The 16198-nt window shown below is 47.3% G+C and overlaps 1 protein-coding gene across 1 annotated transcript in view; it reads left to right on the top strand.

The window, feature by feature from the left end:
* Positions 1 to 1247: 1247 nt before the first annotated feature.
* GGT5 (gamma-glutamyltransferase 5) overlaps positions 1248 to 16198 on the top strand; it is a 29944-nt gene continuing 14993 nt past the window's right edge. Inside the window, exons 1-3 of the mRNA XM_053369013.1 lie at positions 1248 to 1795; positions 12559 to 12689; positions 15456 to 15542. Of these exons, the coding sequence (XP_053224988.1) occupies positions 1629 to 1795; positions 12559 to 12689; positions 15456 to 15542 (385 nt within the window). The 5' untranslated portion in view covers positions 1248 to 1628. The remainder of the gene's footprint in view (positions 1796 to 12558; positions 12690 to 15455; positions 15543 to 16198) is intronic.

Here is a 16198-nt window from a genome sequence, read left to right as displayed (position 1 = left end):
ATCTTTGCATAAAAAGAGAGTCCCAGACATGCTTATACTAACCAGCAAACGAGCAGGCACGTGTCTCCAGAGCGCTCTGTCCAGTGTGAGACTCTGGTCCTTGGACTCTCCCGGCTGAAATCCACCTTTGCGAAGCTTTTAGCACACGTGTCTATGCATCCTTATGAGCCCTGCCTTGCCCTGACCTTCGAGTTCATCTCTCCCTGTTCCATGTGGATTCGAAAGTAGCCCAGCTTTAACATACAAGCTAGGGGACAAGGATAACTGTGAATTTAAGGATGAATGGGAACCCTTTACAAAGTATTTGAAGACGCAACAAAGCGAACTGGACTCCTTGGCTGGTTTTGAATAAACATTCACAAACTTTTTATTGATAATAATCAGCTAAATAGTTTGAAGATCTATACAACTGTGTAATATGCAGAAAGCAGCATTTTTAGAGAAATCAAAGACTGGAACTGAGAGAAGTCGGGGGTGGGGGTGGGTGGGTTCTGTGGGGGGGGGGAGGGAGGGGAGGGAGGAAAAATGGGGAGGAAATAAGGATGATATGTTTCTGGATAATATGTTTTGTTTCAATTTTGAATAAAAAAGGTATTAAAAAAAGAAAAAAGAAAGGAGCCAGCTTTGCAACCGAGGAAGGTACTTCTGGCATGGATGAGACCCACCCCCACCCCCCACCCCCCACCTCGCCCCTGTTTTCGGCTGCGAGTCCGTCACATCCCGGCAAATGCAGGTCATAAAATCATAGAATGGTAGAGTTGCAAGCGGCGGTAAGGGTCATCCATTCCAACTTCTTGCAATGCAAGAATCTTTTACCCAAAGTTGGGCTCGAACCATCAACCCTAGTGACCTGGGATAGCTCTACTGACTGAGCGATCCCAGGTCGTGCAACTGAAGTTTATTCGGGACGTTTCCCGCTCAGAACCAAGCTTGTTTTTGCAAGAAGGAAAGTGAGGAGGAGAAAGGCATTGGTAAGGCGGGCGAAGGCGAAGTGCTTGCTTCGACGCAACGTCGTCTCACCTCCCCGCCAGCAAGGCGGACGTCGTCTCGCCTCCAAGCAAACTTTGCTCGACGGGTCAGGAAGGCGGCTCGGTAAACGGGGAATCGGGAGAAGCAGCCTGATGCATGCTGATATTTGCGGGATGGATTCAGGAAGAGGAATGAAACTGCGCGTTTTCCCTTTAAGGGCAACACACACACACACACACACACACACACTCCACCTTTCCACTTGGCTTAGACGGGAGCTCCTGCTGCAAGCTTGTCTGCAAGGGACCTTCCATAAACCGTTTTAATAGACCAGACCCAATTCCGCAGTAGCCAGAGCGCAACAGGCAGCTCCACTGCAATCGGAAAATCCTGGAAGTTTTCCACACTGGCTTAGCTCTGACTCTCACGCAGTCCCGTCCCCCCACTCTAAAACTTTGCTGTCATAGGAGAAGGATGTGCCGGGCAGAGGGGCGGGCCTCTCCCCTCTGCCAAACACACCTCCCCCCGGGGGGGCGGGGGCAGCCCCTTAAAAAGGCCCAGCTCCGGCCGGCGCCTGCAGCACTAGCCAACGCAAGAGCAGCCGCGTGGGGTGAGCTACCTCTGCTTACTCTAGGAGCCGGAGTCGCGCCGTCTGTGAAATGGGTCTATCGCGCGGCAAGCTCTGCTGCCTGGCTCTGGTGGGCTTGGTGACCCTGGCGGGAGCCGCGATACTAGCCGTGCTCCTGACCCGGTCCCGGTGCGCTCCTCCGAGGTACCCTCGGGCAGCGGTGGCGGCGGACACCCAAACCTGTTCCGACATTGGCAGGTAAGAGGGTCGGGCTGGAGGGGGATGGAGGGGCAGGAAGGGGGTCTTCCGTCTCCGGTACTCTCTTTTCCAAGCCTCTGTGTCACACACACACACACACACACACACACACACACACACACCTTCCTTTTGCCAGGGCTGTTGGCATTTCTGGGTCTTGGCATCACAGCTCAGCCAGGCCAGAGAAAGAGAGACAGCGGTTTCTCCTTCTGAGATGGGACTTGCCTTGGCACTTGTTGCGACTTCAGACTCTCGCCTGCTCCAGCCAGAAGAGCCAAATACTTTTTGGGGTGGGCTAAAGGTAAAGGGACCCCTGACCATTAGGTCCAGTCGTGGCCGACTCTGGGGTTGCGGCGCTCATCTCGCTTTATTGGCCGAGGGAGCCGGCGTACAGCTTCCAGGTCATGTGGCCAGCATGACTAAGCCGCTTCTGGCGAACCAGAGCAGTGCACAGAAATGCCGTTTACCTTCCCGCTGGAGTGGTACCTATTTATCTACTTGCACTTTGACGTGCTTTCGAACTGCTAGGTGGGCAGGAGCAGGGACCGAGCAACGGGAGGTCACCCCGTCGTGGGGATTCAAACTGCCGACATTCTGATCAGCAAGTCCTAGGCTCTGTGGTTTAACCCACAGTGTCACCCTTGTCCCCTTGGAGTGGGCTAGGTCCCCCCAAAGTTGATGGCCATTGTCATTCAAATGGTGTTGGTGTGTCCCATCATGTGATCAATTAACTGAGGTGAGGCTTACCTGTGCGTCCCCCCAAATATTTTATTCAAGTTGGCACCCCTGGCTCCAGCCAAGGGTTTTTCCAGGAGCCCCTCACCTCCCCAGACCTCCTTGTCACCCCGGACATCACCTTCAGGGCCACAATATTCTGTCCTGTGCTCCTACATGGAATCATAGAATTGTAGAGTCGGAAGGGACCCGAGGGCCATCCAGTCCAACCCCCTGCAATGCAGGAATCGCAACTACAGTGGTACCTCAGGTTACATACGCTTCAGGTTACAGACTCCGCTAACCCAGAAATAGTGCTTCAGGTTAAGAACTTTGCTTCAGGATGAGAACAGAAATTGTGCTCTGGCGTCGCAGCGGCAGCGGGAGACCCCATTAGCTAAAGTGGTGCTTCAGGTTAAGAACAGTTTCAGGTTATGTACGGACCTCCCGAACGAATTAAGTACTTAACCCGAGGTACCACTGTAATGCACCAGTGGCAGATGGCCATCTGACCTCTACTTAACAATCTCCAGAGGAGGAGACAGTCCACTGCTACCTACTGAATAAGTTCCTCCTGCTGTTTATCTGCTCTTATTGTCAGAAAGTTCTTCCTTGTGTTTAAGCCTGGATGGCTTTAGAAGAGGATTAGACACATGGGTGCAGCCAGGATTTGTGGTTATTTTGGAATGTGGGGCAGGACACTTACCTGCCACTGTCCTCTAGCAGATTCAGAAAGCAATGTCTCAACAACAGTTCTTTTGTATTATTTTCTTTTGACCCCAAGCACTCGGAAATATCTGCCAAAATCTTACTACCGTTTTAGTTAAGTACTTTTATTTGTTGACTTGGTTTAGGGGAGGCCACGCCCATGATCAGACAAATCCAGCGGTTCTATGGGTCCCCAGATGTTGGACTACAACTCCCATCATCCCTGAGCGCTGGCCTCGCTAGGGGTGATGGGAGTTGTAGTTCAATAACATCTGCAGATCCACAGGTTGAGAAAGGCTGGACAAATCCATGGAGGAGAGGGCTATTGACGGCTACTAGCCAGGATGGCAATGCACTGGCTGGCTCTATGGGTCAGAGGCAGCAATGATTCTGAATTCCAGCTGCTGGAAACCTCAGGAGGGGAGAAGGCTTTTGTGTTTGAATCCTGTTTGAGGGTTCTCACCCCCGCCGCCCCTTTGGGGCCTCTGTTTGACCACCATGAGAACAGGATGCTGAGCTAGATGGACCATTGGCCTGATCCAGCGGGCTCGTCTGGTGTTCTTTTATGTTCTTAAACTAAGAAGGCTGTTTGGGTAAGGTAAAGGGGCCCCTGACCATTGGGTCCAGTCATGACCGACTCTGGGGTTGCGGTGCTCATCTCGCTTTATTGGCCAAGGGAGCGAGCATACAGCTTCCGGGTCATGTGGCCAGCATGACTAAGCTGCTTTTGGTGAACCAGAGCAGCGCACAGAAACGCCGTTTACCTTCCCGCCAGAGTGGTACCTATTTATCTACTTGCACTTTGACGTGCTTTCAAACTGCTAGGTTGGCAGGAGCAGGGATTGAACAACGGGAGCTCACCCCGTCATGGGGATTTGAACCGCCGACCTTCTGATTGGCAAGTCCTAGACTCTGTGGTTTAACCCCGAGTGCCACCTTCATCCCACTGTTTGGTTACGGATCTGCTAAAAAAGCACCCCCGCCCTGCAAAAATCGTGGCTAGCCCCAAACATTTTGCAGCCTGAAGAGGTGCACACCTCCCTAATTCCATGGATAGAAACCACCAGCCCGACTGTTGCTGCTGTTGTTGTTTAAATGCCGTGTTTTTCACTCCATAAGACGCACCTGACCATAAGACGCACCTAGTTTTTAGAGGAAAACAAGAAAAAAATATTCTGAATGAAACAGTGGATGTATGATTTTTGTGGTTCATGCTGTGGCCACAGACACGCTATGTGACATGATGGTGAATTTGGGGTGACCCAATGCAAAAATCCTGAGGATCCATGTGGATCCGTGCTTTGTAACCACGTTTTTGCACCATTGCGGCCCCACGAAACAGTGGGTGCGTGTGTGTTTTTTGGTGCAGGCTGTAGCCATGGACATGCTATGTGATCTGATGGTGGGGTGACCCAGTGGAAAAATCCTGAGGATCCATGTGCTTTTACCTCCCCCCTCCCAGGCAGCCTCCTTTATCGCTAGCGTCCCTTATCTCCCTCCTGATCGCTTGCCGATCAGCTGCTCAGTGGCTTCATTTCAACACCCCCTTCCCTCTTTCTAAAAAGAAAAAAAAAGCACGATCTGCTTTTTTCGCCCCTGTCGGCTCCAGAGACCACACATTCGCTCCAGACTTTCCTCTTACTTTTTAGGAGGAAAAAAGTGCAACTTATGGAGCGAAAAATATGGTAATTTTTATTAAAGATTTTCTTCAGAAATTTGTGCATTGTTTCCTTTTTTTCAGGTTGTAGACTCTTTTCTATATATTTTTTGTTGTAAATTTATTGTCAACATCTTCCTCCAAGGAGTTCTAGGTGGTCCATGTAGTTCCCCCTCTCCTCATTTAAACCTCACAACAACCCTGTGAGGTAGTCTAGGCAGAGAGAAGGCAGTGGCTGGTCCAAGGTCAGCCAGTGAGCTTCACATGGCTGAGTGGGAGATTTGAACCCTGGTCTCCCAGGTCTTAATCTAACCTAACCTAACCTAACCTAAACACTGCACCACACTGGCTGTTGAGTTTCAGGCCTAATCCTGGTGACAGGAAGGCATCCTCTTCCAGCCCAAGGGAAGCAGGAAATGCCCATAAAAACCTGTGATAAAATAAGAATGCAGTGGTACCACGGAAGTCGAACGGAATCCGTTCCCGAAGTCCGTTCGATTTCCAAAATGTTCGGAAACCAAGGCGTGTCTTCCAATTGGCTTCAGGATGTTCGGGTTCCAAAGAACGTTTGCAAACTGGAACACTCATTTCCAGGTTTGCAGCTCACAAGGGGTTCAGGATCCAAGGTATGACTGTCATTCTGCTTTCCCTAGTGCTTCTATTATTGGATAGCTTTAGCATACTCAGGAACCCAAAGTTTTGTGTCTCTTTTGTAGGAAATGCATACTTTTTTGCATTCTGCAATTTCCATTTTTAACTGTACTGCTACTCCTTCTGCTGCCTTTCTCTGTCTAATTGAAGGGCTGCCCAGACACCGTTCATAATATTCCTCTGCAACTGAAATGTGTGAAATGTCAGGTTTCTCTATCTCCATACACAAACTTTTACCTACACATGCCCTAGATCAGCCTTCCAGATGTTTGGGACTACAACTCCCATCAGCCCTAGCCAGCACTCAGAGCTGATGGGAGTTGGAGTCTGAAAGATCGGCAGGGCACCAGGTTGGGGAAGGCTGCACTATACAAGACACAAGACCATTCTCCACCCAGGGGCTCACAGAAACCTCAGTGGGGTAAGGGAACCCTGCACACAGACACAATCTGAATTAAGCAACCCAGAAAGGAAAAGGGATACAGAAGAGAGAGTTGTCTCTGGCAAATTGGGGCCCTTGGAGCATATGATAGTCACCCCTGGAGCCCCAAGCAAGCATGGAGGGAAGGGGACTTTTAACGGGGTTCAGGGATCCTGGCCCAGGCCACCAAGCCATTACTTTGTGGGGTGGGGGAGGCAAAATTGTGTCGTGAATGAGGATGTTTATGCAGACTGTGGACTCAGTTATACAGCTGCAAATAAAACGCTTTAAATGTAAAGTGCAATATACAAATGCAACACTAGATGGCGACAGTGAGCTATGCCAAATCCAATGTATTTTTCAAAACTTTTTTTTTTAAAAAAAAACATTTTCACAGCGTTTTTTTATATGCGTGTAGATTCCACCTGTGTGTCAATGGGGTGCCAAATCAGAAGCTGGTGGATGTTAGGAGCAGCAGGCAGAAAGAAGTGAGATGGGGGATTATTGGCCCAGACATGTCTCTGGGGAGGTGGGTCTGTGAACCACCCCCGCCCCCCACCTGACCTTCTCTTGTTTCCAGGGGGAGTTGACAGCCTTCTACTATACTCCAACCATTTCATCTCACAGGTATAGTTCTCTGAAGGGAAAATCCCAGGAAGTTATTGCTTCCCCTCCCCACCCCTAGTGCTCAGAACAGCTCTCTTTCCCCTTCCTTCCTGGTACCCCCCCTTCCTCCGAGGAACCCCTTATGAAACACAGAGCATATTCCTACCTGCTTTAGCTGGGATTCCTGCACTGCATCTAGTTGCATTAGATGGCCCTTTGGGTCCCTTCCAGCTGTACAGTTCCATGATTCCCCCACCTGTGGGGTAGAGGAATGAATGGTGCTGTTATAACACCAAGGCTGCAGGTTCGATTCCTATATGGGACAAGCTGCATATTCCTTTATTGTAAGGGGTTTGATTTTATGATCCTCAGGGTGCCTTGAAACTCTAGATTTCTATGATCTATGACCATCGTTTGAAACTGGCACTTCTCCAGATTTTGCAGCGCAAGCGACGTGCACGAGAAAGATTAGATAAAGCTTGCGTTTTAAAAATAGATGCGTTAGTAAAAAACAGCTTGCAAAAAAGAGTTACGTACTAGGAGAAAATTTCTTACGAGGACATGTACGTCAGGAGAACTGCACACCAAAATGGTACTGAGTTTTGTGATAGGAATTTTGAGGTCTTAGATATATGTTAAATGTTCATAAGTGTACCAACCAAGCACATACATAGATCAGCACAGGAAGACCAACAGGGAACCATTTTTTATTCCCAAACCGTCCCAAACTGACCAAATGTTTTCTCTGCAAGGTCAAAGGAAAATGGAAAAGCCTCCCCATTGTCTTTTCTTTCACAAATCCTGTCTTAAGGGTATGTCTTTGTTTGAATAGGGTGAGCCTGTGACCTGACTCAGGAACTAAGTATTTATCTACTAATTATTTTGCATTACAAAAGACTGGCCAGGCTCCCCAGGGTATCCAATCAAGTAACCTGCCAGACAGGAGATAAACAGCATTCAAATTTCTGTTTCAGACCGCCTTTTCTGTGATGTAGGTATGATGTATCCGGGGTGGTAGTCTTGAGCTACACCCCTTCTGTGATGTATGTATGATGTATGTGGGGGTGGTCTTGATCTACAGGGTGGCAATTTCAAAAGTCTATATAAGGCCTTGCGCACCATTGTTCTGGGTTCCTCCTCCCTCCTTCGTGTGTTGAGTGGGGACCCTGTTGCAACGGATCAATAAAGATCAGGCTTACTAGCTGCTTTGCTTCTCAATATTGTCTGGTTGGCCTCTGTTATTTTCTCCTACCAATAGGGAACCTATGTAAGGACTGTATATGGGCTCTTGGATACCACCATAAGGGAAAAGGGCAATTTTTGTTTACAACAGTTTCTTTAAAATGGTAATAAAAGAGTATGCAAACTCCCATGGAAATGTGGAGAGCTGAATTTAAGACTGGGAAAAATGAGAAAGGGCAGATTTGCCTCCCCCATCCCTCCCTCCAATGGGTGGATTACATCCTGGAGTCTCCTTTACAAACCTCCAAGGAAGGTGATCCAACCCTGGATTGGAAAGCCAACATTCCATTGGCCAATCGATCACCCGATGAGAAGGCATTTCCCTCTCAGATATCTAATAAAGCATTTTCCATCCCAGCCAGCCAGAGAATCCCTCTGCCTTATCTCCTCCTTCAAAGCGATAGAGGCCTGTATCTCCCTCCTTTCTCAAATATTTGCAGATCTTGGCATTCTCCTCTAATCTTAGGACCTTCCATCCTCTTGGCTTTTCTTGCTGTCCTCCCAGTTCTCCTCAGTTTGTCCAAACATCGTTATGGTTTTCTTCACACGGCTGAGGGTCAAAGTATACGTCTGTGGAAGCACAGGACATGTCTGGTTAAGAGCACGTGATTCTTATGTATGCAGCGCATCTAGATAAGGTATGGAACTTGCTCCATACCTATCTATGAAGGCCTCCAACTTGGCTTGGAAAGAGAATTAGACAAATTCTTGAAGGAGAGGGCTATCCATCGCTGCTAGTCAGAATGGCTGTGCTCTGGTTCTATGGTTGGAGGCAGCAATGCTTCTGAAAAGCACTGGGGATGGGATGGTACTAGGGGCCTGCTTGTAGGTTTTTCCATTGGGGCATCTGGTTGGCCACTGGGAGGACAGAGACTCAGCTACACTCAGTCAGTTATATCGTTGTGACTCTTGAGAGTCCCATGGACTGCAAGAAGATCAAATGTATCCATTCTGAAGGAAAACAGCCCTGAGTGCTCACTGGAAGGACAGATCCTGAAGCTGAGACTCCAATACTTTGGCCACCTCATGAGAAGAGAAGACTCCATGGAAAAGACCGTGATGTTGGGAAAGATGGAGGGCACAAGTTGAAGGGGATGACAGAGGACGAGATGGTTGGACAGTGTTCTCGAAGCTACCAGCATGAGTTTGACCAAACTGCGGGAGGCAGTGGAAGACAGGAGTGCCTGGAGTGCTCTGGTCCAGGGGGTCACGAAGAGTCGGACACGACTAAACGACTAAACAACAACAACTCCGTTGTAAAGACGCGACACCAGATGGCGATGTAGAGCACAAAAAAATGTCTATGCGATTTTACATAGGGTCCCCCCCTTTGTTATAATAATCCCCTATTTATCTACTTGCACTGGTGTGCTTTCGAACTGCTAGGTTGGCAGGAGCCGGGACAGAGCAATGGGAGCTCACCCATTGCAGGGTTTCGAATCACTGACCTTCCAATCAGCAAGCCCAAGAGGCTCTGTGGTTTAGACCACAAGGCCACCTGCTCCCTATAATAGGCTGCAAACACAAAGGGAAATGAACAGATAATGGCAAAGGGAACCTTCTCTTTAAAAAGTGGCTTTGAAACAACAAATGGAGGAAAGGCGTTTTGCGGAGATAAAAACTGCAAACAAAAACTGGAAGCTGTTTGATGGAAAGACCCTCCCTGATCCCTCCTAGTGATTAAGAAAACCACATGTAGTCCTTGAGACAGTTCTTCTGCTGCTGCTGTTGTTGAATTTATACCCCACCTTCCTGCTAAAGTACAAAAGGTGGTTTATACAAAACTAGCACCGCTTTAAAAGAACACAAAAAATTAACCCCAAAAGAAAAAAAATAAACATTAAAAACCAACAGCACTTTAGAAACAAGCAAGCTGCAGTTTTAAAGGCAGATGACACAATAGACCCTGGGATTTCTTTTGTAAAAGCTTCCTTAAAAACAACAACAACACAGTAGTGCCTTTTGGGAATTATAGGGGTAGAACTACCTAAACAGTACAGAAATTTATTCATGTATGCGACTACAGCGGCAAGAATGTTATTTGCCCCAGAATGGAAAGAAGAAGAAGTCCCGACAAAAGAAGAATGGAGACAAAAACTTATGGACTATGCAGAAATGGCAAAACTTGCTGGAAAAATAAGAAATCAAGATAACAAACTTTTAATAAAAGAACGGAAATGGTTTATTGAATATTTACAAATAAGCTGTAAAAAGATAAGAACATTGGCAGGATTATTGTAATAACCTGCAGTTTCATAAGTGTATATACTGTATTTTTCGCTCTATAAGATGCACCAGACCACAAGACGCAACTAGTTTTTGGCGGAGGAAAACAAGAAAAAAAAAATTCTGAATCTCAGAAGCCAGAACAGCAAGAGAGATCACTGTGCAGTGAAAGCAGCAATCCCTCTTGCTGTTCTGGCTTCTGGGATAGCTGCACAGCCTGCATTCGCTCCAAAAGACGCACACACATTTCCCCTTACTTTTTAGGAGGGAAAAAGTGAGTCTTATAGAGCAAAAAATACGGTAATTAAAGTACAGTGGTACCTCTACTTATGAGCACCTCTGGTTACGTATCCTTCGGGATACGCATGCTGCAAACCCAGAAGTATTTTTCCGGGTTTTGCCCCGCGCGCATGTGCAGAAGCGCTCTACCGCGCAGCAAGTATGCACAGAACAGGCCCATCCTCAACCAGAGGTACCAATGTAGATGAATAAAAGAGTAAATTAAGTTAATTTAGAATATGCAGAAAATGATAAACTTAAATTTAAGGAACCACAGAAAGAGGAGGAAGGAGGTCAAGTTTTGAAATGTTGAAATGACTGTAAAACTATTGAAATGTATATAACTGAAAATCAAAAATTAAAAATTAAAAAACAACAACACAGTTAGGCCTGTATTAAGAACCACAGTGGCCAGTTCTGAAACCTTAAAAGCAGACAGCCCACCTGGAGATTTCAGTCTAGCTGAACCAGCAGACAATTGAGCTCCCCTTCCTACGGATGATGTATATGTATCTATGAAGCATTTGTCTTCATCACAAGCAAATGAAAGGCATCTATAGAGGAGAGGCATTTAGCAGTTGGCAGTATCTGTTTCCAAAGAACATCTATCTTGGAGTTGTACTGGACAGCTCAGTGAAGGGAGAAGGGGGAATTCCACGCTAAGAAAGAGACTGAAACTAAAACTGCCAGTACCATAAAGCCCTAATTCAAAACTATGGTGCAGCTGGAATAGTGCCTGCAGTCCTGGTGAAATCGCTTCACAAAATAGATGGAAGAGTTGGAAAAGGTTCAGAAAAGGGCAAAGAAACTCCCACGTGAAGAAAAGTTGCGACATTTAGGACTTTTCAGTTTGCAGGAAAGGCGACATGTCAAAGGTGACATGTCAGAGGTTGTACAAAATTATTCATTATTTCTTTGTGGTTGACCCTTCCTCCCAAAGGAGCCTGTTTTTTCCGTGGTGTGGGAAACAGATCCCTTTCACAAATTAACACTAGTGTGTGTGGGGGGGGGGAGAGACTCAGACCATATTCCCAATTTTTGAAACAAAGTTTCTGAACTTTTTCAGGGGAGTCATTTGTGAGGTTGGGGGGGGCAGTTTGTTCTTGGTCTGTTTTAATTTTTTCCAGTGTTTGTTCAGGGTTATTTGTGGGGGTGGCGTTCTGATCATCTTCAGTTTTTCTTCTGCGAAATAGGTATTTTTTGGCACCCGTGACTGTTTCTTAGATTTCCAAATGTACTCTGGGGCCTCAAAATAGTTGGTGGAGCCCTTGTTCCTTCCTGGTTTTTACTGTGCCACACCCACCCCTGGCCACCAATCTCTTCTTTGCCCACTTTTTAAAATGAGAGCCATTCCCACCCCCATTCTTTAGAAGTGGCCGCCGAGACCATATAACACCGGTCCTGAAAAACCTCCATTGGCTCCCAGTGCGTTTCCGAGCACAATTCAAAGTGTCGGTGCTGACTTTTAAAGCCCCAAATGGTCTTTGCCCAGTATACCTGAAGAAGCATCTCCACCCCCATCGTTTTGCCTGGACACTGAGGTCCAGCACCGATGATCTTCTGACAGTTCCCTCATTGCGAGAATTGAGGTTACAGGGAACCAGGCAGAGGGCCTTCTCGGTAGTGGCACCTGCCCTGTGGAATGCCCTCGCACCAGATGTCAAGGAAATAAACAACCACCTGACTTTTAGAAGACTCCTGAAGGCAACCCTATATCAGGAATTTTTTTAAAAAATAATAATTTTTATTTCGTTTTACAAGCGTAAAGTTATAACAATACCAAAGGAATGTCCACACACTGAGATTTCTCTGAATCTCCTGACTTCCCCCCCATCCCGTCCTTGGGTCTCATTGCGGACGTTTTCAACTGCATATTATTTCATGATCCACGTTTTGTATCTGTCCATAGTGATTGTTACAAGTGTTCTCAAAGTCCTGCCAATATTTTCATCTGCTTACAGTGGTCTCCTAAATATATTATAATTCCACCCCCTCATCCTTTCTTAAAAGTTTTTGTCTTTTTGGTTCCTGAGCTTTCTGGTCAGTTTTGCCATTGTATCAGGAATTTTTTGATGTTTAATGTTTTACAATGTTTTATGTGTTGTAAGCTGCCCAGAGTGGCTGGGGAAACCCAGCCAGATGGGCGGGTTATAAATAAAATTATTATTATTATTATTATTATTATTATTATTATTATTATTACTATTATTATTATTATTATTTGACTTTTGAATGCCCCCTCCGCTTTCTTCTGAACAGGGATATCTTGCAGCAGGGAGGCTCAGCTGTCGATGCTACCATCGCTGCCTTGATCTGTACAGCTGTCCTGAACCCGCAAAGCATGGGCCTCGGCGGAGGTGTAATCTTCACCATCTATAACGCATCCACAGGTAGGCACAGCCAGTGCACATTACCGCACCAAGTCTATTTCTCCATGAAGGATTAATTGGTGGAGGCACCCAAGGGTGTGGCAAAAGCGGCCCCTTTGGATCTTCGATTTCCAAACCAGCGCCGAACAGGGTTGTTGTTGTTTAGTCGTTTAGTCGTCTCCGACTCTTCATGACCCCCTGGACCAGAGCACGCCAGGCCCTCCTGTCTTCCACTGCCTCCCGCAGTTTGGTCAGACTTATGCTGGTAGCCTCGAGAACACTGTCCAACCATCTCGCCCTCTGTCTTCCCCTTCTCCTTGTGCCCTCCATCTTTCCCAACATCAGGGTCTTTTCCAGGGAGTCTTCTCTTCTCATGAGGTGGCCAAAGTATTGAAGCCTCAGCTTCAGGATCTGTCCTTTCAGTGAGCACTCAGGGCTGAATTCCTTCAGAATGGAGAGGTTTGTTCTTCTTGCAGTCCATGGGACTCTCAAGAGTCTCCTCCAGCACCATAATTCAAAAGCATCAATTCTTCGGCGATCAGCCTTCTTTATGGTCCAGCTCTCACTTCCATACATCACTACTGGGAAAACCATAGCTTTTACTATACGGACCTTTGTTGGCAAGGTGATGTCTCTGCTTTTTAAGATGCTGTCTAGGTTTGTCATCGCTTTTCTCCCAAGAAGCATTGCTTTTTCTCCCAAGAATTTCGTGGCTGCTGTCACCATCTGCAGTGATCATGGAGCCCAAGAAAGTAAAATCTCTCACTGCTTCCATTTCTTCCCCTTCTATTTGCCAGGAGGTGATGAGCCCAGTGGCCATGATCTTTGTTTTTTTGATGTTGAGCTTCAGGCCATATTTTGCGCTCTCCTCTTTCACCCTCATTAAAAGCTTCTTTAATTCCTGCTCACTTTCTGCCATCAAGGTTGTGTCATTTGCATATCTGAGGTTGTTGATATTTCTTTCGGCAATCTTAATTCTGGCTTGGGATTCATCCAGCCCAGCCAAACAGGGTACCCTCCCCCTATCCTGATTTTCAAATCAGTAAGAAGCTTTGTGGCAAGCTGCATTTGCTTTATGCGCTGGAGAGATCATGGCACAAGTCTGTGCAGCACAGGGGAAGGTGGCACCGTTGCTGGTGATCATCACAATCTCCCCATGATACGCACACATGGCAGTGCTGAAACTGCAGATAATGGCACCATCTCCAAATCTCTGAGCAAAACGTGCTCCAAAACCCACCAACCCTTTCAGCTGTTGTGGGGCGGGGCAGCACAATCTCCCCCTGACACGCGCACATGGCAGTGCTGAAACTGCAGATAATGGCCCCTTCTCCAAATCTCTGAGCAAAACGTGCTCCAAAACCCAACAAACCTCTCAGCTGTTGTGGGGCGGGGCAGCTAGGATGTCCCGTGAAGCATGGGTCCTATGAGGTATGGCCCCAATGGGAGCCCCAATGAAGGACAAGAAAGTTCTGGAATTTGAGTTTATTGGGTCGGAGGCCCTTGGCTCTGATACAGCCACCGACCCCTCCAGTCTTACAACCTTTCCCCCCGGGAAAACAAACTCAAGTTCCCCAAGGGATCAGAGTCTTAGCAAGTCCTTCTTGAGGAGTATGGTCTTTCTCCAGCCTAGGGTCTTCTCTAGTAACAGATTATCGATAGTGGCGCCCGCCCTGTGGAATGCCCTCCCATCAGATGTCAAGGAAATAAGCAACTACAGTGGTACCTCAGGTTACATACGCTTCAGATTACAAACGCTTCAGGTTACAGACTCCGCTAACCCAGAAATAGTACCTCGGGTTAAGAACTTTGCTTCAGGATGAGAACAGAAATCGCGTGGTGGGAGCGCGGCAACAGCAGGAGGCCCCATTAGCTAAAGTGGTGCTTCAGGTTAAGAACAGTTTCAGGTTAAGAACGGACCTCCGGAACGAATGAAGTACTTAACCCGAGGTACCACTGTATCTGACTTTTAGAAGACCTATGAAGGCAGTCCTATATAGGGAGGCTTTTAAAGTTTGAGGGTTTTTTGTGTTTCAATACTTGTTGGAAACTGCCCAGAATGACTGGGGCAACCCAGTCAGATGGGCAGGATATAAATAAAACAACAACAGCAACAATTCTTATTATTAATATTATTATTATTAACACTTGCCTGGGTGCAGACAAGTCTGCTGCTGCGGTATTTGCCCTGTGTAAAGGCAGCAGGACTTTGCACTCTGTGTTGTAAGTTGACACCTTTTAAAAAATAAATCACTAAAACAGGCCATTCTGGTGTTTTTGACATCCTTCTTTGGTATCCCTGCACCAAACCAGTCACACAGGCCCTCCTTCTGGCCTGCGGTTCAGAGCACCAGCCAGGCTTGAGACAGAATCCTGTCTGAAGCCCTGGAGAGCCATTGCTTCCGGTCACTGCAGGCAGTACTGGGTTAGATGGACCAAAGGGTCTGACTCTGAATAAGGCAGCTTCCTACGTAAATGGGACAAGCCAGTTTGCCTGAGGTCATTGGTCCCAGTGGTGTAGTGGTTAAGAGCAGTAGTCTCGTAATCTGGTGAACCGGGTTCGCTTCCCCGCTCCTCCACATGCAGCTGCTGGGTGACCTTGGGCCAGTCACACTTCTCTGAAGTCTCTCAGCCTCACTCACCTCATGGAGTGTTTGTTGTGGGGGAGGAAGGGAAAGGAGAATGTTAGCCGCTTTGAGACTCCTTAGGGTAGTGATAAAGCGGGATATCAAATCCAAACTCCTCCTCCAATCTTCACCTTGGCATTTGCCCCTTTGGTTTCTCCAGGGAAAGTGGAGGTGCTCAATGCTCGCGAGAGGGCCCCGCAGAGGATCTCTGGCAATTTGATGGCTGAGTGCAGTAAGGGTTTTCCAGGTAAGAAGAGTCCTTGTATATAAAAAAGGCTGAGGGGAGGAGGGTTGTGAGGGAGGGGCAGCTCTCCCCACTGCTCACAGGTGACAACTGAGTCATTCCCTTGAAGAGGAGAAGGATCCCTTTAAGAGGAGAAGTGTTGAGGCCTCCACCCCATTTCTGGTCAATGGCCCTTGTGCCGCAAGACCACAAGGTCTCCTGACCAAGGGATAGCTCTGTTGGTAGATCATGAGACTCTTAATCTCAAGGTTGTGGGTTTGAGCCCCACACTGGGCAAAAGATTTCAGGGGGTCGGACTAGAAAAGGGGTCAGCAAACCTTTTCAGCAGGGGGCCGGTCCACTGTCCCTCAGACCTTGTGGGGGACCAGACTATATTTCGGGGGGGAAATAAATGAACGAATTCCTATGCCCCACAAATAACCCAGAGATGCATTTTAAATAAAAGCACACATTCTACTCAGGTAAAAACACCAGGCAGGCCCCACAAATAACCCAGAGATACATTTTAAATAAAAGCACACATTCTGCTCATGTAAAAACACCAGGCAGGCCCCACAAATAACCCAGAGATACGTTTTAAATAAAAGCACACATTCTACTCATGTAAAAACACCAGGCAGGCCCCACAAATAACCTAGAGATGCATTTTAAATAAAAAC

This window comes from Podarcis raffonei, chromosome 16 (genome assembly GCF_027172205.1).
Source record: "Podarcis raffonei isolate rPodRaf1 chromosome 16, rPodRaf1.pri, whole genome shotgun sequence".
In the NCBI taxonomy this organism is placed as follows: domain Eukaryota; kingdom Metazoa; phylum Chordata; class Lepidosauria; order Squamata; family Lacertidae; genus Podarcis; species Podarcis raffonei.
Note: the sequence above shows the minus strand (reverse complement) of the source record. Positions and strands in the feature narration are given on the sequence as shown.